This window comes from Trachypithecus francoisi, unplaced genomic scaffold (assembly GCF_009764315.1).
Source record: "Trachypithecus francoisi isolate TF-2019V2 unplaced genomic scaffold, Tfra_2.0 Lachesis_group12, whole genome shotgun sequence".
Taxonomy (NCBI): domain Eukaryota; kingdom Metazoa; phylum Chordata; class Mammalia; order Primates; family Cercopithecidae; genus Trachypithecus; species Trachypithecus francoisi.
The window spans coordinates 45,923,563-45,949,207 of NW_022681457.1; the positions used below are offsets into that span (position 1 = coordinate 45,923,563).

Below are 25,645 nucleotides of genomic sequence, written 5' to 3' on the forward strand. Positions count from 1 at the left end.
CTACAAGGTAGAATTAACTGTCCTTCAGTGTATTACCAATCTTATAAACTCATTATATCATATATTTTAAAGTGTTTGCTTCAAATTTTTTATTGGAAAGGGCAGTCTCTCTCATTCTGAGCAATACAAACAAAACAGAGTTTGATACAAAATGGAGTTTAGTTTTTTTCACTAGGTACAGCAGCTCTTCAGTATTCATGAAATGTTTGTGATACGAAATAGAAATTATTAATAATGAACTGCATCTTTCATCTTTTTAAATAATTGCAAATTCCCACTAGAGTTACTTTAAGAGCTGGGTGATCCATGCCTAGTCCCAACAATATTCTTCTCTGCAAAGATGACATCAAAGAAGAAGGAAGACAAACTTTGAAAGTAGCTTTACTGGATTAGCCGATTTTTTTTTTTTTTTTTTTTTTTTTTGAGACGGAGTCTTGCTCTGTCGCCCAGGCTGGAGTGCAGTGGCCGGATCTCAGCTCACTGCAAGCTCCGCCTCCCGGGTTCTCACCATTCTCCCGCCTCAGCCTCCTGAGTAGCTGGGACTACAGGCGCCCGCCACCTCGCCCAGCTAATTTTTTGTATTTTTTTAGTAGAGACGGGGTTTCACCGTGTTAGCCAGGATGGTCTCGATCTCCTGACCTCGTGATCCGCCCGTCTCGGCCTCCCAAAGTGCTGGGATTACAGGCTTGAGCCACCGCGCCCGGCGCGATATTGTTTTATACCAGTCTATTCTCTTACCCATTTCAATACTCAACAGACCCTCCCATTTCCTGATTCCCTACTTGCTTTTAATTCCACAGACATTATTGAACACTGAAATAAAATACACTAAATCAGTTGTGGCTTGCTTCCATTTCATGAATGGTAATGGAAAAATATTTTTACAAAAATGTTAATCAAAAGGAAATAACCACTGATTCTCTCTTAACACTGACATAACTCCATCAAACTCTTTTTATTACCTATGTTCATCTATATAAAGCCATTTTTCATGTCTTTCCCATTTCTTAACTTTATTGAAATACTGGGACTTTTGATTATTCAAAAAACATTTATTTAAAAATAAATAGTATATATACATATGTATATAGCTTTAATACCTTATATTGCTGATGAGGCAAAAAAGTTCTGTATTATCACAGTGATCTGAATAATTAAGACATTTGATATCATCGACTGCATCTAGTAAATACTAGTTAGTATGTAAACAATACATAAATTTAAATAACACAGAACTAAAATTTACTTAGCATTAGAAGAAAGTAATTTCAAATTAGAGTAGGATAGAAATGAGAACTAAACTTTGGAGAATTCCAGAAAGCATATACACTGCTCCATAAAAATCTATTTTAGGAATCCAGGTGAAACAATTCTGCCAGTCTTTCTGGAAAGCTAACCTTCAAAATTTCTAGTTACAAGTTTATGCAATCTTAAAACATGGAGGGAAAAAAAATCACATACCGTTTTTTTGTTCCAAATTTTGGGCCTAAATCAAATGACTTTTTGATGTTTTACTTTATGCAGCCTTACTTAACACTGGGTCCAGTTATTAGAGTCAAAAGCCAGCCATGAGTTGACTGGCAGACAACATCTCTAATTCATCTCAGGAAGAGATGGCCTGCAGCATCCACAATTCTGATGATGTCCAAAGTAGGTAAAGAATCGGTCATATGCCAAGTATTTCCCCTTGGAACACAAACAGAAGGGCTAGAGGTGGAAAAAACTCGTAGCATGCTACTATTTAAATTTTAATTTAAATTTAGCTCTTTTTGGCCAGAAAAAGGGGTGTAGTGGGGGTAGTATAAAAGCAATAATTTGAAAAGTCAGATTGTGACTGCAAGATCAGACAATGTAGGTATGGTTTTAGAATACAACAGTGTTTTCCTTATTTGTTTAATGTTATTAACAAGAGTTATGTGACTATTTCATCTAACTATTTACTTTGTACTTTAGTATAATTCTCTCTGGGTAGCCTATAACAAAACAATGAATTTCCTATTTTCCTCATTTTAGTCAATTAGGTTTTTTTAATAAGAATTTCTTTTAATTTTTAATTTTGGTGGGTACATAGTAGACATACATATTTATGGGACAAAAATTAGGTTTTATATATCATCTATCTCACCTACCAAATGTAAAAATAAACATCATAGAGTTAAAATAATAATTCATCCATTATGGAATCTGAGGCAGCTGCTTAAGTAGACCATCAGGATAAAAATGATGCAGACACCAGTCAGAAAGGGAGATTGAGTTACAAATGTGCCCCAGGGAATATACCAACTGATGAAGTTTTCTTTCTCAGCTTCCCAATCCATTTTAGCTAGCTCCTCACAAACAGACGAGAAACCACTCAATTAGAGGAAACATCCTAACCAAGGGACCCTTAAGCAGAACCCTATCCAAAGCTCAAATGAGACAGATAAATTACAGCCTCTTTAAAAAAGAAAGAATTATTCATTTTAATCATCCTCTAGAATGGCATACTAGAGATTTTACATATTGAAAAGAACGATCTTTGTCAAACATCATAGTCATCTAGTTTTCCTCTGAGAAACTACAAATCTCAACCACGAAAGGATGATTTAAAATAGGTGGCAAAAATTATTAATATTTTAGTATCTTTATAACTGATTTTTATAACTCATTTATTAAAAATTAGTTTAAATCAGAATTATATCAGAAGCTTTTCAATAAAGGAAGAGGTACTTTGGCACTTGGAAAAGGAGAAGTAAATGAGAATGACAGCAGAGCATATAGTTAAAACCCTGAAATTCTAGTCTAGCAATGATTAAAATGGAAATTTCTAATATAAAAGACATTTGACTTATTTATCAATTATCATATTAGTCGCTTACAATTTCAAAATACTTACGGAGCCTACGATAAATAAACTTGACTCTGAACTGATTCTTATTCATCAACACATACTAAAAGTACCTAATGGCCTAAAAGTCTTATGACCATGACTCCTCCCATTGAATTAGTTTGGACAGGAAGGATCCAGGCCCTTCTCTTGGGAGCTCTCAGAAGCAGAGAGGAGACCAAGCTTAGCTTCACAGCCCATAAATGTAATCACCCAACATTACACAACCAGTCCACGAAGACCATGGTATTGCAGTAACGAAAGTTTAATTAACAGGAGGCCAGCCACACAGAAGACAGAGCTATCACTCAAATCAGTCTCTCTGAAGCCTCAGCGATTAGGGTTTTTCAAGAATAGTTTAGTGGGCAAGGGGCTAGTGAATGGGGAATGTTGACAGGCTGGGGATGAAATTATAGGGGTGTGGAAAATGTTCCTTGTGTGCTGAGTCTGCTTCTGGGTGGAGGCCACAGGACCAGTTGAATCAGGAGTTGAGGGTCCAGGTCACCCAACAGTCAGAAATGCAGAAGTCTGAAAAACATCTCAAAAGGCCAATCTTAGGTTCTACAATATGGATTTTAGAGAAATAATTGGGTAAGTCACAAATCTTATATCCAGATCAATGGCTGGTTGTTGTTTAACTACACCTACATTTTAGCACAATGCAGGCTCCTCTCATAATCCTAACCTTGTGGTATTCATTAGTTTTAAAAAGGCAGTTTAATTTGGGAAAGAACTATTATCAGCCTTGCTTTAAGGTTAAACTATAAACTAAATTCCATCCAAAATTAGCTTGGCCTACCCCTAGGAATGACCAAAGACAGCTTGGAAGTTAGAAGCAAAATGGAGTCAACTGTGTCAGAGTTCTCTTACTGTCATAATTATGCGAAGGGGCTTCACAAACACCACAGTGAATCTAAGTACTCTTGGGGTAATCCTGAGAAGGTTTTTAATGGTGTGAAAAATGTATGGGGCTTGCAGGACTTGCTTATGGCAAATTTTCAAGGGATTACCAATGAAAACAAAATCAACTCTAATAAAGACTCAAAAGATTTTTAAAAATCAAATATATATCATGTTCTTCTAATAGCTGACTTTTTAAAAAGACCACTAAGGAATCAAGTCAATCTTCTGGAATGCTTGTGCAATTACTACAAATTAACACTTCTGTTCAACGAAAACATATATGCAGAAGCTAGGGCTTAATTCATCTTTTAATGAGTAAGAATTTACCAAATCCCAACAATTTTATCTTCTCTTTCCCTTGACAGACTTCACTGATGGTTAAAAGAATATTCTAGAAGAAAAATTTTGGTCTGAAGAAAAAAAAAATTACACTTCCCTCCAGTAAAAGTGGAGGTGGTAGTCTTGCCTATTATATTTGTGCATACGACTGCTGGCTGAGATAGGCATTTGGAGCCACATTGAATGTGGCTGGAGCACAGAGGCACAATCATAGCTCACTTCCACCTTGAACTCCTGGGCTCAAGGGATCCTCCCACTTCAACATCTTAAGTAGCTGGGACTACAGGCACACACCACCACCCCGGCTAATTTTTAATTTTTTTTCTGTAGAACAGGATCTTGCCATCTTGGCCAGGCTTGTCCCTTTCAAGTGCTAAAAGAAAATAACTGTTAATCCCATTTCCTGTATCTGGCCAAACTATCATTCAGGAAACAGGAGTGAAAAAAGACCTTCTGGACAAAGGAAAACTAAGAAAATTTGATACTAACAGATATCCCATGTGAAAGAATGGCTTCAGAAAACTCTCTTAACACAAAGAAAATGATAACAAAAGAAATCTGAGATCTTCAGAAAGGAAAGATAATAATAGAAACGGGAAAAATACAAGTACACATCACAGATTATCACTAACATGCAATTCGTTCATAATATTTTATGGAAAAAGCAACCATCTGTTCTGGTACTCAAAGTATGTATAGGAAATACTTTAAACAATTATAATTAAAAAGAAAAGAGAATAAAAGGACCAAAATGGAAGTAAAGTCTTCTATACTTAATTCAAAGTTGAAAAATATAAGAAGTAGGCTATGATAAACAACATATGCATAAAGCAATACTAAGAGCAACCACTAAGAAAAATAGTAATAATACCTAGGCCAACCACTAAGAAAACTATACAAAGCTATATGTTTTGAAAACTTATAAATACATCAAAATGCAACTCTAAAAAATATCCAAGTAATCCACGGAAAGGCAAGAAAAAGAAATAGAGAAATGAGAGAAAGGAAATAAAAAACAAGAGGAAAAAAGCAGACTTGATATATCAATAATTACTTCACACATAAATGTTACAGACACATCAATTAGAAGAGAGATTGGCACTGTAAATTTTAAAATGCAACCCAACTATATGATATCTATAAAAACTTCTTTTCACACATAATGACATGTGTAGACTGAAGGTAAAAATAAGGAAAAAGATATATCATGCAAGTATTTATTTTTTAAAAGCAGAAGTGGCTATATCAATACCAGATGAAATAAATTTCAAAGCAAAAAAAATCACTAGAGCCAAGGAGGGCTACTGCAAAATTATAAAAAGCTCAATCCACCAAGAAGATATAACAATAATAAATGTATATTTACTATACAAGAGGGCTTCAAAATACACAAGGCAAAAACTAATAGACCTAAAAAGTTTAAAAATCAACAAAGGTAGCTGGAGATTTCAATACCCCATTCTCAGAAATTAATAGAATTACTAAATTAAAAATCAGCAAAGATATAGGAAAACTGAGCAATATCATCAACTGTAGGCTATGATTGACATTAGACATTCTACTCAACAATTTCTCAAGTGCCCATAGAGCACTCACCAAGATGCACCATCTCACGGTTCATAAAACATGTCTTAGCATATTTAAAAGAATTTAAACCATACAGAGTATGTTATCTGGCTAAATTGAATTAAACTAGAAACCAATAACAGAAACAGCAGCAAAATCTTCAAATGCTTGGAATTAAACAATACATTTCTAAATAGTCCATGAATCATATTTTTTTGAAACCACATAGAACTGAGTAAAAGTAAAAAGAAAACATAACAGAATCTGTCAAATGCAGCTAAAGCCCAGCTGAGAGGGAAATTTGACACCTAAATGCTTACATTAGAAAAGAGAAACACTCTCAAGTTAATAATCTAAGTTCCTATTTCAAGTAATCACAAGAGGAAGAAAACAAAAATCCAAAGTAGACAGAAAAAAATATAAAAATATAAGAAATAAATGAAATTGAAAACAGGAAAACAATAGGGGAAATAAATGAAACCAAAAAAACGAGTCTTCAGTAGCATTTCTATACACCAATATTGTTCTAGCTGATAGCCAAATCAGCAACACAATCCCATTTACAACAGCCACACACACAAATAAAATGAAATATGTACAAATATATCTAGCAAAAGAACTGAAAGATCACTAGAGGGAGAACTATAAAACACTGCTGAAAGAAATCAGAGATAACACAAAAATGGAAAAATATTCCATGCCCATGGGTTGAAAGAATCAGAATCACTTAAATGGCCACACTGCCCAAAGCAACTTATAGATTCAATGCTATTCCTATCAAAATACCAATGTCATTTTTCACAGTAGAAAAAACTATTTGAAAATTCATACAGAACCAAAAAAGAGCCCTGATAGCCCAAACAAACAATTCTAAGCAAAAAGGACAAAGCTGGAGGCATCACATTACCAGACTTCAAACTGTACAAGGCTACAGTAAACAAAATAGCATGGTAATGGTAGAAAAACAAATCCTTAGACCAATGGAACAGAATAGATAACATAGAAATAAACCCGCATAGCGACACCTCTCTGATCTTTGACAAAGTTGACAAAAATAAGCAATAAGGGGCCAGGCATGGTGACTCACACCTGTAATCCCAGCACTTTGGGAGGCCAAGGCAGGTGGATCACCTGAGGTCAGGAGTTCAAGACCAGTCTGGGCAACATGGTGAAACCCCATCTCTACTAAAAATACAAAACGGTAACTGGGCATGGTGGCGCACACTGTAATCCCACCTACTTGAGAGGTTGAGGCACGAGAATCGCTTGAACCCAGGAGGCGGAGGCTGCAGTGAGCCAAGATTGCGCCACTGCACTGAAGCCTAGTGACAGAGCGAGACCCTGTCTCAAAAAAATAAAATAAAATAAATAAGCAATAAGAAAAAGACTCCCTATTCAATAAATGACACTGGGATAACTGGCTAGCCACGTGCAGAAGCAAGAAACTGGACAACTACCTCTCACCACGAGCAAAAATTAACTCAAGATGGATTAAATATTTAAATGCAACCCCTCAAACTATAAAAATCCTAGAAGAAAACCTAGGAAATACACTTCCTAGCAAACACTGGCTTTGACAAAGAATTTATGGCTAAGCCCCCAAATGCAACTGCAACAATAACAAAAATTGCCAAGTGGGATCTCATCAAACTACAGAGCTTTTGTACAGCAAAAGAAACTATCAACAAAGTAAACAGACAATCTACAGAATGAGAGAAAATATTTGCAAACCATGTATCTGATAAAGCTATAATATCCAGAATCTGAAAGGAACTTAAATAGCTGAAAAATCAAAAAACAAATAACTTTGTTAAAAAATGGGCAAAAGGCTGCGTGCAGTGGCCCACACCTGTAATCTCAGCAATTTGTAAGGCCGAGGCAGGAGGATAGCTTGAGCCCAGAGTTTGAGACCAGCCAGGGCAATACAGCGAGACTTCATCTCTACAAAATATAAACAAAATTAGCTGAGTGCGGTGGTGTGAACCTTTAGTCCTAGCTACTCAGGAGACTGAGATGGGAGGACTGCTTCAGCCCAGGAGTCAAGGCTGCAATAAGCCAAGATTGTGCCACTACACTCCACCCTGGGTGACAGAGTGAGACCCTGTCCCCCCCTCAAAAAATGGGCAAAAGACATGAATAGACACTTCTCAAAAGAAGATTGACAAGTGGCCAACAAACATATGAAAAAATGCTCAACATCACTAATCATCAGAGAAATGCAAACCAAAACCACAATGACATACCATCTCGCATCAGTCAGAACGGCAACTAACAAAAAGTCAAAAAACAACAGATGCCAGCAAGGCTGCAGAGAAAAGAGAACCCTTATACACTGCTGATGGGAAGGTAAATTAGTTCAGCTACTGTGGAAGGCTGTTTGGAGTTTTCTCAAATAACTTAAAACAGAACTACCATTCGACCCAGCAATCTCATTACTGGATATATATCCAAAAGAAAATAAGTTGTTCTACCAAAAAGATACATGCACTTATATAATATGTTCATTGCAGTGCTATTCACAATAGCAAAGACATGAAATCAACATAGGTGCCCATCAATGGTGGATTGGATAAAGAAAATGTGGTACATATACACCATGGAATGCTACGCAGCCATAAAAAGTATGAGATTATATCTTTTGCAGCAACATGGATGCAGCTGGAGGCCATTATCCTAAGCAAATTAACGCAGGAACAGGAAACCAAATACTGCATGTTCTCACTTATAAGTGGCAGCTAAACACTGGGTACTCACGAACATAAAGATGGCAACAATAGACACTGGGGACTACTTGAGAGGGGAGAGAGGGAGGGGGACGTGGGCTGAAAAACTACCGACTGGGTACTATCCTCACTACATGGGTTATGGGACTATCCATATCCCAAACTTCAGCATCATGTAATATACCCAGGTAACAAACCTGCATATGTACCCCTTGTATTAAAATAAAATAAAATAAATAAGCAATAAGAAAAAGACTCCCTATTCAATAAATGACACTGGGATAACTGGCTAGCCACGTGCAGAAGCAAGAAACTGGACAACTACCTCTCACCACGAGCAAAAATTAACTCAAGATGGATTAAATATTTAAATGCAACCCCTCAAACTATAAAAATCCTAGAAGAAAACCTAGGAAATACACTTCCTAGCAAACACTGGCTTTGACAAAGAATTTATGGCTAAGCCCCCAAATGCAACTGCAACAATAACAAAAATTGCCAAGTGGGATCTCATCAAACTACAGAGCTTTTGTACAGCAAAAGAAACTATCAACAAAGTAAACAGACAATCTACAGAATGAGAGAAAATATTTGCAAACCATGTATCTGATAAAGCTATAATATCCAGAATCTGAAAGGAACTTAAATAGCTGAAAAATCAAAAAACAAATAACTTTGTTAAAAAATGGGCAAAAGGCTGCGTGCAGTGGCCCACACCTGTAATCTCAGCAATTTGTAAGGCCGAGGCAGGAGGATAGCTTGAGCCCAGAGTTTGAGACCAGCCAGGGCAATACAGCGAGACTTCATCTCTACAAAATATAAACAAAATTAGCTGAGTGCGGTGGTGTGAACCTTTAGTCCTAGCTACTCAGGAGACTGAGATGGGAGGACTGCTTCAGCCCAGGAGTCAAGGCTGCAATAAGCCAAGATTGTGCCACTACACTCCACCCTGGGTGACAGAGTGAGACCCTGTCCCCCCCTCAAAAAATGGGCAAAAGACATGAATAGACACTTCTCAAAAGAAGATTGACAAGTGGCCAACAAACATATGAAAAAATGCTCAACATCACTAATCATCAGAGAAATGCAAACCAAAACCACAATGACATACCATCTCGCATCAGTCAGAACGGCAACTAACAAAAAGTCAAAAAACAACAGATGCCAGCAAGGCTGCAGAGAAAAGAGAACCCTTATACACTGCTGATGGGAAGGTAAATTAGTTCAGCTACTGTGGAAGGCTGTTTGGAGTTTTCTCAAATAACTTAAAACAGAACTACCATTCGACCCAGCAATCTCATTACTGGATATATATCCAAAAGAAAATAAGTTGTTCTACCAAAAAGATACATGCACTTATATAATATGTTCATTGCAGTGCTATTCACAATAGCAAAGACATGAAATCAACATAGGTGCCCATCAATGGTGGATTGGATAAAGAAAATGTGGTACATATACACCATGGAATGCTACGCAGCCATAAAAAGTATGAGATTATATCTTTTGCAGCAACATGGATGCAGCTGGAGGCCATTATCCTAAGCAAATTAACGCAGGAACAGGAAACCAAATACTGCATGTTCTCACTTATAAGTGGCAGCTAAACACTGGGTACTCACGAACATAAAGATGGCAACAATAGACACTGGGGACTACTTGAGAGGGGAGAGAGGGAGGGGGACGTGGGCTGAAAAACTACCGACTGGGTACTATCCTCACTACATGGGTTATGGGACTATCCATATCCCAAACTTCAGCATCATGTAATATACCCAGGTAACAAACCTGCATATGTACCCCTTGTATTAAAATAAAATAAAATAAAATAATAAAGTCTTCGAAAAGAATGTATAAAATTGATAAACATCTAGCAAAACGGACAAGGATTTTGTACTAGTCAGGGTTCTCCAGAGGAAGAGAACTAGTAGGATATATGACTACATATATAAGGGAGTTTATTAGGGAAAATTGGCTCACAGGATTACAAGGCAAAGTCCCACAAAAGGCCGCCTGCAAGCTGGGGAAGACAGAAGCTGGTAGTGGCTCAGTCTGAGTCCGAAAGCCTCAAACCAGGGAAGCCAACAGTGTAGCCTTCAGTCTGTGGCCAAAGGCCTAAGAACCCCTGGCAATTCCCTGGTGCAAGTCTCAGAATCCAAAGGCCAAAGAATCTGCAGTTTGAGGTCCACGGGCAGGAGAAGCAGAAGGAAGCATCCAAGGCTGGAGAAAGAAGGCAGCCAGAAGGCTCAGCAAGCAAAGCTTATCCCAGCTTCTTCCGCCTGCTTTGTTCTAGCTACACTGGCATAATGAGGGTGGGTCTTCCTCTACCAGTCCACTGACTCAAATGTCAGTCTCCTCTGGCAGCACCCTCACAGACACACCTAGAAATAATACTTTACCAGTTATCTAGGCATCCTTCAATCCAATCAAGTTGACACCTAATATTAACAATCACAGATTTTTTAAAAGATAAGACTCAAGTCACCAGTATCAAAAATGAAACAAAGACGAGTGAGGATTGCTTGAGCCCAGGAGTTCGAGACCAACCTGGGCAACACAGCGAGACCTGTCTCGTAAAAAAAAAAAAAAAAAAAAAAAAGACTATCTCAACAGAATCTAAAGACAATAAAAGGATAATAAGAGAAAATTATGAATAACTTTACTGTTATGAATTCAACAACTTAGAGGAAACTAATCAATTCCTTAAAAAAAACACAAACTACCCAATCTCAGGCAAGATAAAACAGATCACCTAAGTAGTTCTATAACTACTAAAGAAATAATTCTGATTTTGTCATTAAATATCGTGAAAAAGAAATGTCCAGACAAAGGTGGTTTTATTGTGGGATTTTGTCAAACACTCAATGAAGAATTAACACCAATTTTATACAAACTCTTTCAGAAAATAGAAGAAGAAACACTTTCCAACTCATTTTATGAGACCAATAGTACTCTGACAACCAAAGCCAAAGAAGCACCCAGAAAAGAAACTGCAGACCAATATATCTCATTCACTTAGATGCAAAAATCCTTAAAATTTTGCAAGCTGAATCTAACAATATTTGTGGATATACTGTGTGTGTACCTAATATATGTGTACGTATAATATATGTATAAGTATGTGCTGTCATGACAAAGTGAGATTTGTTTCATGTATGCAAGGCTGATTCAACATTCAAAAGTAAATCAATGTAATTACCATATCAATGAGCTAAGAAAGAAAAATCATACATCCATATCAATTGATACTAAAAAAACATTTGATGTAATTCAACATTCATTCAGGATAAAATGTCTCAGTATACTAAGGACAGAGAGAAACTTTCTTGATCCCATAAAGAGCATGTACAAAAAACTGACACAATTAGCATTACATTTAATAGCGAAAGACTGATTTCCTTCTATGATTAAGAAGAAGGCAGCCGTGCGCAGTGGCTCACGCCTGTAATCCCAGCTCTTTGGGAGGCTGAGGCGGGTGGATCACCTGAGGTCAGGAGTTCAAGACCAGCCTGACCAATATGGTGAAATCCCCTCTCTATTAAAAATTCAAAATTAGCCAGGAGTGGCAGCATGCACCTGTGTCCCAGCTACTCAAGAGGCTGAAAGAGCAGAAGTGCTTGAATCCGAGAGGCGGAGGTTTCAGTGAGCCGAGATTGTGCCACTGCACTCTAGCCTGGGCAACAGAGCAAGACTCCATCTCAAAAAAAAAAAAAGAGAGAGAGAGAAGAAGAAGAAGCAGCCAAGGATGTCCACTCTCACCACTTTTATTTAACATAGTACAGGAAGTTCCAGCCATTACAATAAAGCAAGAAAAATGAAGACATACAGATTGGAAAGAAATAAAACTGTCTCTATTTTCTGATGACATGATTGTCTACATTTTTAAAAAATCCTCAAAAGGTCTATAATTCTCAGAACCAAAAAATGAAGAACACAAGATCAACACACAAAAATCAACTGCATTTCTACATCTTGACAATGAAGAAATGGAAATGAAAATTTAAAATTCAATATCATTTACAGTTGCTCCAAAGAAAATTTAAAACATAGGCATAAATCTAAGAAAACGTGCAAGATTTATATAATTACAATTATAATTGTGCAGGAAGGTTTACATAAAAAAAGAAAGAAAAAACAAAAAAATTAAAAAATTATAAAATGCTGATGAAAGAAATCAATGAAGACCTAAATACTTGGGGACATGCCATGTTCATGGATTGAAAGAAGCAACACAGTGATGATGGCAATTCTCCTTAAATCAATGTATAGGTTTAACACAATTTCTATTAACATTTGGTTAAGTTACTGCAATGAAATTCTACATTGGATAGATTTTTTTAAAGTGACTCTTCCACAGGGACAAATTCCATTGAAATCAATTTTAATTTGTAAAATAATTATGGCATGTATCATCATTACACAGTCTCAAGGATAATACTGTGGACTTCAAATAAGGAGGAACAGAATTAGTAAACAGCAATTTGAAACAATTCTAACAATTCTTTTTTAAACTGCTAATAACAAAATGCTACATAGGCAACAAAAGCAAAAATAAACAAATGGGACTACATCAACCTTAAAACATTTTCTGCACCAAGGGACACAATCAACAGAGTGAAAAGGCAATGTACAAAATGAGAAAATGTTTGCAAAACATTATCTAACAAGGAGTTGATACCTATAATATATAAAGTACTACAAAGACACATGCACACGTATGTTTATTGCGGCACTATTCACAATAGCAAAGACTTGGAATCAACCCAAATGTCCATCTGTGACAGACTGGATTAAGAAAATGTGGCACATATACACCATGGAATACTATGCAGCCATCAAAAAGGATGAGTTTGCGTCCTTTGTAGGGACATGGATGCAGCTGGAAACCATCATTCTTAGCAAACTATCACAAGAAGAGAAAACCAAACACCGCATGTTCTCACTCATAGGTGGGAACTGAACAATGAGATCACTTGGACTCGGGAAGGGGAACATCACACACTGGGGCCTATCATGGGGAGCGGGGAGGAGGGAGGGATTGCATTGGGGAGTTATACATGATATAAACGTTATGCACATGTACCCTAGAACTTAAAGTATAATAAAAAATAAAAAATAAAAAAAATAAAAAAAATAAAAAAAATAAAAAGAACTACAACTCAAGAACAAAAAATCAAATAACCCTATTTATTTGTTTATTCTATAATTTCAACTTCTATCTTAGATTCAGGGGGTGCATGTGCAGGTTTCTCACCTGAGTATATTGCATGATGCTGAGGTTTGGGGTATAACTGATTCCATTGCACAGGTAGTGAGCATAGTATCCAATGAGTAGTTTTTCAGCCCACATTCTTCCCCCTCCTACCGCCCTATAGTAATCCCCAGAGTCTATTGTTGCCATCTTTATGTGCGTGAGTACCCAGTGTTCAGCTGCCACTTATAAGTGAGAACATGCAGTATTTGGTTTCCTGTTCCTGCGTTAATTTGCTTAGGATAATGGCCTCCAGCTGCATCCATGTTGCTGCAAAAGATATAATCTCATACTTTTTATGGCTGCGTAGCATTCCATGGTGTATATGTACCACATTTTCTTTATGCAATCCACCACTGATGGCACCTCAGTTGATTTCTTGTCTTTGCTACTGTGAATAGCACTGCAATGAACATATTATATAAGTGCATGTATCTTTTTGGTAGAACAACTTATTTTCTTTTGGATATATATCCAGTAATGAGATTGCTGGGTCGAATGGTAGTTCTGTTTTAAGTTATTTGAGAAATCTCCCAACTGCCTTCCACAGTGGCTGAACTAATTTACCTTCCCACCAGCAGTGTATAAGGGTTCTCTTTTCTCTGCAGCCTTGCTGGCATCTGTTGTTTTTTGACTTTTTGTTAGTTGCCATTCTGACTGATGCGAGATGTTATGTCATTGTGGTTTTGATTTGCATTTCTCTGGTGATTAGTAATGTTAAGCACTTTTTCATATTTGTTAGCCAGTTGCCCATCTTCTTTTGAGAAGTGTCTGTTTGTGTTTTTTGCCCACTTTTTTTTTTTTTTTTTTTTTTTTTTGAGATGGAGTCTCACTCTGTCTCCAGGCTGGAGTGCAGTGGCACGATCTCAGCTCACTGCAACCTCCGTCTCCCGGATTGATTCAAGCAATCCTCCTGCCTCAGCCCCCCGAGTAGCTGGAACTAGCGGCGTGAGCCCACCACGCCCAGCTAATTTTTGTATTTTTAGTACAGATGGGGTTTCACCATATTGGCCAGAATGTCTCAATCTCCTGACCTCGTGACCTACCTGGTTCGGCCCTCCAAAGTGCTGGGATTACAGGCATGAGTCACTGCACCTGGCCTTTTGCCCACTTTTTAATGGTGTTACCTGTTTTTTGTTTGTTCAACTGTTTACGTTCTTTAGATTCTGGATATTATAGCTTTGTCAGATACATAGTTTGCAGACATTTTCTCCCATTCTGTAGGTCTGTCTACTCTGTTGATAGTTTATTTTGCTGTACAGAAGCTCTTTACTTTGATTAGGTCCCACTTATAAATTTTTTTGCTGCAATTGCTTTTGGGGACTTAGGCATAAATTCTTTATCAAGGCAGTGTTGGGAAGGGTATTTCCTAGGTTTTCTTACAGGACTTTTTATAGTGTGAGGCCTTATATTTAAATCCTTAAAAGAGCTAGTTTTTGTACCCGGTGAGGGGTAGGTGTCCAGTTCCATTTTTCTGCATATGGCTAGCCAGTTATCCCAGTATCTTTTATTGAATAGGGAAACAGGAAGTCTTTTCCGTATTAGTTTTGTCAACTTTGTCAAAGATGAGATGGCAGTCACCGTGTCAAAGCGTGAGATGGCAGTTATGCTTTATTTCTGGATTCTCTATTCTGTTTCACTGGTCTATGTGTCTGTTTTTGTACCAGTACTATGGCTATTTTGTTTACTACAGTCTTACAGTTTGAAGTCAGGTATTGTGATGCCTCCAGCTTTGTTCTTTTTGCTTAGGATTGCTTTAGCTATGCAAGGTCTTTTTTGGTTCCCTATGCATTTTCAAATCGTTTTGTGTTTTTTTGTTTGTTTTCAGTTCTGTGAAAAATGACTTTGGTTATTGATTATTCTAATCCATGAGCATGGAACTTTTTGGTCATCTTTTTGGTATGCAGTCTCTGATTTCTTTCAGTAGTGTCTTGTAGTTGTCCTTGCGGAGATCCTTCACCTCCTTGATTAGATGTATTCTTAGGCTTTGGTTGTTGCTGTTATTATTGTTGTTGGGGATTTTTTTTTTTTTTTTGTGGCTACTGTAAATGGGATTGCACTCTTGATTTGGCTCTTAGATTGAATGTTATTAGTGTACAGAAATGTTACTGGTTTTTGTGCATTGGTCTTTTATCCTGAAACTGTATAAAAGTTGTTTATCAGTTCCAGGGGCCTTTTGGCAGAGTCTTTGGGGTTTTCTAGGTATTGGATCGTATCAATGAGGAGAGACGATTTGATTTCTTATTTGGATGCCTTTTCTTTCTTTCTCTTGCCTGACTGCTCTGGCTAGGACTTCCAATAACGCTATTTAAAAATGGGCTAATGCCCTGAACAGAAAGAGGATATACAAATGACCAACAAGCAAATGAAAAGATGCCCAATATTACTAATCATAAGAGAAATACAAATCAAATCTGTAATGAATATCACACTGCACCCATTAAGACAGCTACAATCAAAATATCATAAAATAAGTGGCAAGGTTGAAGAGAAATTGCAATACCTGAGCACTGTTGGTGTGATAGTAAAATGGTGCAACTCCTATGGAAAACAATATGGAGGTTCCTCAAAAATTAAAAATAGAACTACCATATGCTCTAGCAATTTCACTTCAGGGTATAATCTGAAAAAAATTAACAGCACAGTCTTGAAAAGGTATTTGCATACCCATGTTCGTAGAAGCAGTGTTCACAAGAGCCAACAGGTGGAAGCAACAAAACTGTCCATGGATGATGAATGGATAAACAAATGTGGTATATACTTATAATGGAATAGTATTCAGCTTTAGAAAGTAAGGAAATTCTGACATATCCTACAACATGGATGAATCTGGAGGACAATTTTATATTAAGTGAAATAAGCCAGTTACAAGAGACAAGTATGTATGATTCCACTTGTATGCGGTATCTGAAGTGGTCAAATTCAGAGAAACATAAAGTAGAATGGGGTTACCAGGGGCAGAGGGTGAGACTAGGGAGAGGTGGGTAAAAACTGGAGTTGTTTAATGAGTATAGAGTTTGAGGTTTACAAGATGAAAAAGTTCTGAAGGTCTGTTTCACAACAATGTGAACTGTATACTACTGCACTGTACATTTTAAAATGGTTAAGATGTTTTTATCACAGTAAAAAAATTATATAGCCAGGCATGGTGGTTCACACCTGTAATCCCTGCATTTTGGAATGCTAAGGCTAGTGGATCACTTGAGCTCAGGACTTTGAGACCAGCTTGGGCGATATGGCAAAACCCTGTGTTTATTAAAAAATACAAAAACTAGCTGGGCATGGTGGTACACCTGTAGGCCCAGCTACTCACGGGGCTGAGGTGGGAGGATCGCTTGAGCCCAGGAATGTAAGACTGCAGTGAACCATTATCACACCACTGCACTCCAGTCTAGGTGACAGAGGGAGACCTTGTCTCAAAAAAAGAAAAACTATATATATTAAAAATAATGCTGCAAAATATTTACTGGAAGAAAAATTTGCCTTTGTGGAATGCCTACAATCATCCAAATAATTACATAAATACTAAGATTTTCACACTCTTGAACTATATTATCAGGTAATTTTACTTGGAGATTTAAATCACTCTATTTACAGATATTGCTGAGTGTATTTGCTTAATTTTATTCCCAGTAGAAGCTACACTTGAGGACCTTCACACATCCTATGTTTATGTTATTCTAAGTCCTTGTAGGTTCTAAAAACAAAATTCACAGATACACTCTTAAGTACAATACGGAAGGATATGCCCTACTAGAATGAAAAATCATATTCACTTTTAATCCTAAGTCAAGGATGAAAATAGGTCTTAATGCATATTATATACTCAAGATAAATGTTTAAAAAAGAAAATGCCTCTTATTCTGAAATGTCAACCCGTAACATATGTAGCAGTAAATGTTCTTTCTGCCAAAAATGCTCATTTGGCACTGATTTTTGACAAGTGAAAAGGTTTTTTGCACATATATATATATATAGTTCACTTAATTTTGAGAAGCACTGATCCCTCCCTTTCAAATTTTCCTTACTAGTTGTCTATTTCCCTATCATTATTGTGGCAAGTTCCAGAAACAACTTGTTTATATTTTCCAGAAAAATAATGGGTTGAAAAGTATATGTACTAACTAAGGGGGAAGCTGATGTAAACTGGAAATAGGCATCACAGATTAGTTTTTAAAAAATTCAGTTAACGTGAGAAGATACTTTTTCCTCAAATACTCTAAAAGAAAAAAAAAACAAAGGGACTAATAAACCAGTAAATGTTGTCCTCGTATTTACATATGACAGCACATACTAGCATCTACTGTCAAAATTAGTATCTAAAACAGGCAGCTATAGACCAATTTCAAATCTCTTTATGATTCTGCATGCTAATTCTGTCTTGCTTTTTCTCTCTAGCTCCATTTTTCACATTGTAAAAATGGTGGAAATTTATCTGCTAATCTTTAAAATTCTAGATTTAAAAGATGCTAAAAAAATTATCATCTTGGATGTGATCAAACCTAAAGATAAATGAAAATGTCCCCATCTGGTTTCATAAATATTAAAACTGGTTATAGAAAGTATTCAGGTTCTTTTTTTTTTTTTTTTTTGGAAATATTTAGTTTCTAGCTTTTCTCTCCATAAAACAACTAGCATGTATTTGTTTGTTAACTGCAGACTGACTGATTCTAAATATAGACTAAGATGTGTGCTAAAATTACTGTCCTGATTTTCAGCAATCACTATGAATATCACACATGGTCATAGATTTTATTTGTTAAGTACCTTGAAAAAAATAGATTTTTAAATAATAGTAGTGACAAAATACACATGACAATTTTCCCATCGAATGCAATCATTCAAATTAAACCCAAAGATGCTAACTTTTTCTACCAACATTTTACATTATGACATTGTGTTAGGACCACATCAATTAAAGCAGATTTTACACAATAAAGTTTAAGAGGAGTCATTTCACTTACAAAACAAAAATAGTCCTACCTTGGAGGTATAGCTAAGCATCCTGAAAATTCCAATCCAACAAATAGCATTGAAATGGTCTTGAAGCTGCTGCCTAGATTACTGCTGAGCCACCTTCCAAATCTAAAAATGCTCAATTTACTTTAAAAAGCCAAATTCACTACATATACACTAATGGAAGAGGGAGGAAAATGTTTATAAAAACAGCTACTGCCATTATGTTGAATTAGACATGGTGCCAGCTCACATTCTGCAAAATAGGGGGTAAGAGAGATGAAAATGTTCTAAATAATCCTTTGTCAAATATACTGTTCCACTACACATAACTAAGCAGAAAGACAAAAATAACACAGAAGTTAGAAAGCTCAGGTGCTACAGCACAATTTAGAAAAAGCAAAGGTTGTGAGGTGGGGGGAGGGGGAGGGATAGCATTAGGAGATATACCTAATGTAAATGACGAGTAACAAACCTGCACGTATAATTAAAAAAAGAAAAAGAAAAAGCAAACAATGTGGATGGTTCCATATGCCCAGTAGACCAACAATTTCACCAATTTCAAAAGAAAGGATCAGAGACCTTTGGATCAGCCACAGAGAAGACCCAGTGAATGCTGGACTAATTAACTCTAAACCTTCAAAGAAAACATAAGCCAAGTAGTTGCTTGCAAGTAAAAAGTGAAAGTAAAAAGGGGAAATTTTACTTATCACTCACCTTCCCAGAGCCAAAACAATTCCAATACCTTGGCTCTGTCAACTACTGTGTGTACTATGGGCAGAAGTGTGTTAACAGATAAATGTCAAATGGGAAATAACAGAAATAAAGATTAGCGGAGAATAGTCAAGCTTATTTAACTTTTCTACTTTAACTTAACTCCTGGAAAAATGTTTGCTAAGCTCACTTCAACTTTGACAGATAATGCCTGAGAGAAATGGAGACAGATTTACCACCTTCTAAGAGCTTACAAACTTTTTAATAATAGGTTTCAACTAAACACAGGACAAATTCTGCCTAAAATACTCTGCCTATGTTAATGTCCAGCTTCTATCAGAAATCCTCTTTCAGGACCTGAAAAGTGGGGTGGGAATCCTCTTTTTGGTTTATAATGTGATGCTTTTGTTTTCATTGTTTCAAGTCTCTCAAGACGGATAGCATAGCATAAGAACCTGCCTCTCTGTTCCCTAGTTGTGCCCTCAGGCACATGCATCTGCCTTGGCTCTGCTTCCACTGGCTGTCATAGACACTTAATGGCCTGCCTACCTCAATGGATTCCCAGCCTTGTGACCTCAATGGATTCCCAGCCTTGAAAGAGAGTAGAGGCAGGACAGTGAGGAAGCTCACTTGAGAACCTAGAGGAGCAAGTCAGGAGCCCAAAGTACCTGTCCAACAGTGGGCCCCAGCCCTTCTCATTGCAAGAAAGTAGGGCCCTGTATCCCTAAAATGGATAGAGGAAACTGAAGCGCAGTCCCTCTCCTCCATGAGGGGAATTTCCTCTGGTGGAAGGATACTGGGAACAAGGGGAGGAGAAGCATCTGAATGCTGAGAAGAGATGTTGGGAACTTTATGCATCTGACAATCACTGTGCTCAAAGGTCATCTCTGGCAAATGTACAGGGGAGGCAGCAGAGGTCTTTAATGTCTGTCAAGTGTCCCTCCCTCATACCTTATACCTTGTACCCAGGACTTCTGCTCAGATCTAAGCAGAGTTCCCTGCTCTCACCTTTGTGAATTCCCCAAATTGGAGTGCAAAAGTGAGCTCACAGCTGTGCCTTGCAATATCAGGACCCCGAAGCTGGAGACTGGGAATCTGATACAGGAGGATGGAAGAAGCTGAAATTTGAAGGAGATAGATATGTGTGTTGTGGGTGAGAGAATGCAGAGGTTTATAGCTGAAGTCCACAAATACAACACTGGGACCAGAAAGTAGTCTATCACATTATCACATATTCTCCTTCTCTGACTATAAACTCTTACTCACTCCCACCAAGCCTGTTCTCCAACTTAGTATCTTCTCTTCTCAGTAACACCAACTGCCTGCCTTTCTCTCAGTCCCCATGATTTAATCAGTCTTTAGTCTAATCAAAAGAAGTTGCTTGGAAGAGTATAATCTGAGGAGCCACAGACAAGATTGGGTGTTATTAATTATTAATATGCAAATATTCTATAATCAACATATAAGTGTTCCAAAGTGAACATGGGGAATTGATATAGTTTGGATATGGGTCCCCATCCAAATCTCATGTTGAATTTTATTCCCCAGTGTTGGAGGTGGGGCCTGGTGGCAAATATTTGAATCCTGGGGACATATCCATCATGAATGGCTTAGCACATCCCGTTGGTGATAAGTGAGCACTCACTCTGAGTTCTCACAAGATCTGGTCATTTAAGGTGTGTGGCACCACCCCCTCACTCTCTCTCTTGCTCCTGCTTTCTGCTATGTGACGTGCCTGCTCCCCCTTCCCCTTCAACATGGTTGGAAGCTTTCTAAGGCCTCCCCAGAAGCAGATGCTGCTATGCTTCCAGTACAGCCTGCAGAACTGTGAGCCAAATAAACCTCTTTTCTTATAAATTACCTAGTTTCAGGTATTTATTTATAGCAATGCAAGAATGGCCTAATATAAGAACGCAGTAGTTTCAAAATTTGCTTAAAAAAGTGCAACTTCAAGACCTCATAGCCTTTAACCCAGAAATTTTATTTCTGAGACTCTGTGCTAAGGAACTAATATTCAAAACACAAAAAAGAACATATGCACAAAGATGTTCATCATAGTGCTATTATTATCATCAATCATTGTTTATTATGATGTCATCAATAGTGACAACAATAGGGAATAATACATCTACCAAATGGAAAATTATGTAGGCATTTTTAAGCCTGCTTTTAGGCACTTTAAACCTAGTAATAAGCCCAACTGTAATTAAATGAAAACTAAAGTTATAGAATTTTAAATTTTAAAATAATGTAAAAGTAATATAGATACCATAAAACTACACATGAAAAAAATGGAACGAAACATGTCAAAAATGAATAGTGAGTGTCTTTAGTTGGTGAGATTATGAGGGTGTTTTTTTCCTTTTTATATTCTTATAGTTTCCAAATTGTTCATAATTATCTAATGGGGGTCAGAGCTAAAAGGCAAATTCCTTTGGAAGAGGAAAAATTGTACTTGCACAGAAAACTTTTTCTGGGTTTAGTTGACAATCCTTTTAGTACCCAGGAAACAGACCATTTCCTGGAAGGGGACTCGGGGCAAAGGATATGGAGAATGCAAGAAAGAGAAATGATTAACAGATCAGAAACAGATCTCACTATCTGACATTCAACTTTCTTCATGACCTTTCACCATGTATCCAAACAGTAGATGGGCACTTCTTAGCTGAACCTTTATTTGGCATTCTCTTTGCCTATCAGAATCCTCCCAATCTCTGAGACTGATTTAACTCACTTCAACCCATGAAGATCTTCCTGATCCCCTGATCATCCAAGGCTCTACTATTTCTCCTTTCTCTTAAGGTATTGCTATAGCAGTTAGGTCTGCAACACCTTTTTCTGGTATTAAGCCAATTCTAAATTATTTGTTAATTACTCATATTTAAGTAAAAATTTCCCCTGCCAGACTTTAAGTTCCTTGAAGTGTGGAATTTAGATGGTTTGCAGACTGTAGTCATTGGACAGAGAGAGGAGAGAGAGTAGTTCTAAAGCCAAGTTGGTATTATATTCATACCCTCAGTGATGTCATCTAAGTAAAATGTGCTGCCTCTGTTTTAAAATGTTGCTGCTGACCATCCATCATCAGGACATGCACTTTCCTTTTTTTTTTTTAATAGCAGTGGTATTGTATTGTATTTTTGCTTATTCATTCATACCAGTTCTGCTGTCCCCCTTAGGATTAAACAGATTGGATTGCAAGATTTTCAGGATATAGGTTATAGCTATGTAAAGAGCAAAATGAAATGACCTTTTAGGAATCAAACTCAAGACTCTTCACAAGACCCCACTTCTAATACTCTTGTTTGAACAACAAATATAAATTTATGCCTCCATTTTATGTCCTTATTTAGGCAGTGGACTTTATCAATATCCCTATTAACTTGAAAAAGAATTCTCCAATGTAAATGGTTCAATACTTTAGAAATGACAAAGATGACTCTGTTCCTGCCTACCATCAATACTATGTGAGTATTTAGAGATAATGAGCATCTGTACTATAGCAACCTGCCTCCTGAGACATAAACAAGAGATGCATTTCTTAAGAGAAACCCATAAGTCACTAATGAAAGCAAGTCAAAGAACCCATCAACAGGCAAAGAAAGACCTAGCATCCATTATTTTTACAGAAGAAGCATAGAAGGTCAATATAATTGTTGACTCTTATGGGCAGGGTGACAACAAACTAATTCAGTTTCCCACTATATAAGAACTACATTTTACTACAACACTCATATTTCTGAACTAAGAATCAAGGCTTGTTCAAATTCCATGGCTTATTGAGTGGTCTTGAACCTTCTCTGAATTTTGTTCCTTAGTCTGTAAAATGCAGTTATCACCTGTTATGCAAAATCACAGAGTTGTAATGAATCAAATAACATTATCTTAGTATGGGTTCACCTGTCACCCTATTGTGGGGTGCAGTTCAGTCGCATACCTCATGAACTAATTGACTATTGTAACTGTAAATGTCTCCGTAACATTTAAGAAAGAAAAAGATTTCCAGAGTTCTTACTTTTTTAATCGACATCTCCAACACTTGAGCATCCACCACATATCACTGCCAAAAATTTGCTGAACATCTCCTGTTATGACCTCACTCTCCTATGTAGTGTTGTTCACGTATTTTTTGCCATATGCTTTCTAAGAAAATAGATTTTTTCACATGATTCAAACATCTTTCTTTCATATTGAAGGAGCAATAATTGCATATGCAGAAAGTTTACAGGTTGCTGTTGCTGTTGAGATTACTCCTCAATTAATTCTGTTTAATATCTAATAGATCATATATATGTATATATGTATATAATAGAGCATACACACACACACACACTTGGACACACTTCATTAATACAGTGGAAAGTCCATGGACTATAGAGTCAGGAAAACCTGTATTCGAATTCCTGCTCTGTGACCTTGAGAATGCAATTTAACTTCCCTGCTCCTCAGTTTACACATTTGGTTCTGGATTATAACTTAATAAAATATGATATATAAAAGTAAGTGCCCAGATTATGAAGGTACTATTTCCTACCTCTCATAAATCTTTTCTTTCTATGGCAGGTTCAATCAAACCCATCCAGAATACAAGGCAACTTTCACATCAGTTGAGGGAACCCTGCGATGTGATAAAAGAGGATGATGGCATGAGTCAGGCATCCAATAGAGCAAGACATGTAGAAAGTGAGAGACATCGACAAGGGCCCTAGACTTCACTCGCATGTTTGAAACGGGCATTAATCTGACACACTTTCAAGAATGCCCCGCGTACTCGCGGAGGCTTATACCAAGATGTGGGAAAACGACGGAATTACAGAATAAACCAGCAGGGAGCCTCCTCGTTCACCCAACCCGACCCCGCCCGCCGGAGTCTCCCATCTGGTGCCTAAAAACTGAGCTGAGATCACGGCAACTGACCCCGTCCCCTCCGCCCTCTCCCTCCCCCATTCTGCCCAAACCTCTCAGCGCACGAATGGTGCTGAATCATTTGCACGAACGCAGCAGCTCCCGGTTCCGCGGCTCCCAGCGGGGACGGTGTCCCCAGAGCAGTGACAGTCCGGGGATGGGGGCACAGAAAGAGGGGCGGGGTGGAGCCTTTGGGGGCGTGGGGACATGGAAGGTGATCGGGGGAGGATGGCGGCAGCAGGTACTCACCAGGGTGAGGAAAGCCCAGCCCAAGTCCTCGCGTCCCCGCTGCGGGGGGTCCCCCAGCTGTTCCCGCGTCTCGCGGCTTCCACGCGGGCGGCCGCCCGGACTCGGCAGCCTGTGCTGGTGGTCCGGTGCTCTCCTCCGCCCGCCCACCGCCAGTGGCAGCCGCGGCTCCGGACTCCGGTGCTCGACACGGAGCGCCTGGAACAGCTGTCGCTGCCCAAGCGGGTGGTGGCTACCGCTGGGCCAGACCATTCGCCTGCTGCGGCCGGGGGTGCACGACGTACCGAGAGGCGCGGGTGCCTGGGGCCGGCGATGGTTGGGAGGAATCAAGGACGCGGGGAATCCTCTGCCCCATCGGAGTCAGGAGGTCTTGTACACAAGAGTGATCAACGAAGGGGCCGCTGCCTCTTCTGGGGGTTTACTGAAGACACTGCTCGAGTTTTCCCGCGCCACACCCCCCTCCCCGTTTGCCTTGGTCCCGCTCGGGGCTCCTTTAGAACGCGGCAAGCAGAGGACTTAGCAACGCGAGCGCCTGGGCGGCGCCCCTCCTCAGAGATGCGAGAGGCGCTGGCCTGAGCGCCTCCTCCTACTTCTCTCTACCTCCCGGCTCCGAGGCGCCCAATCCTCCTGCCTGTCTGACCACAGACATCTTCCCACAAAACGTGGAGCCTCTTGAACCTTTGAAGGGAGTCTTCAGCTCTTTTATCTAAGCATCTTTGTGAAGCAAAGAATAAACGGGTATCTGAGGCCAGCTCGAAAGTTAGGAAATGAAATCAGGTGGGGCCCCATCCCGCAGGTGCTGGGGGACAGCTCTGACCTAGAGTTCCTGCTAAGCAAATGGTGAACCACGGCAGTTGTAAAAAATGTAGATTTAGAAAGCCATTTCGAGATAAAGATGTACAAAAGATTATTGCAGAAATTAAAGAATATTTGAGGTTCATTGTTCACCATTTTAGAGTTGAGTGTCTTGAAAACGGGAAGGCAATCATGTCTTCTCATGAAATGAATTGTATAGAACTGGAAGAAGTCCCAACACATGAATTCCTAGACTTTTGTGGTCCCTGCTTCTATCACACCGGGCTCACACGGGTTCATTTCAGACCATGGTGAAGATCAGGACAAGTGTACAGTTTTCCCTGTAGAAAAAAAGAAAAGATAGAACAGAATTGGCAACTACCT

The 25,645-nt window shown here is 38.3% G+C and overlaps 1 protein-coding gene across 1 annotated transcript in view; it reads right to left on the reverse strand.

Moving 5' to 3' along the window:
* Positions 1-24,920, reverse strand: part of TTLL7 (tubulin tyrosine ligase like 7) — a 135,310-nt gene extending 110,390 nt beyond the window's left edge. Inside the window, 1 exon segment of the mRNA XM_033225406.1 lies at positions 24,470-24,920. Coding sequence (XP_033081297.1) covers positions 24,470-24,718 — 249 coding nt within the window. The 5' untranslated portion in view covers positions 24,719-24,920.
* Between the last annotated feature and the right edge of the window lie 725 nt (positions 24,921-25,645).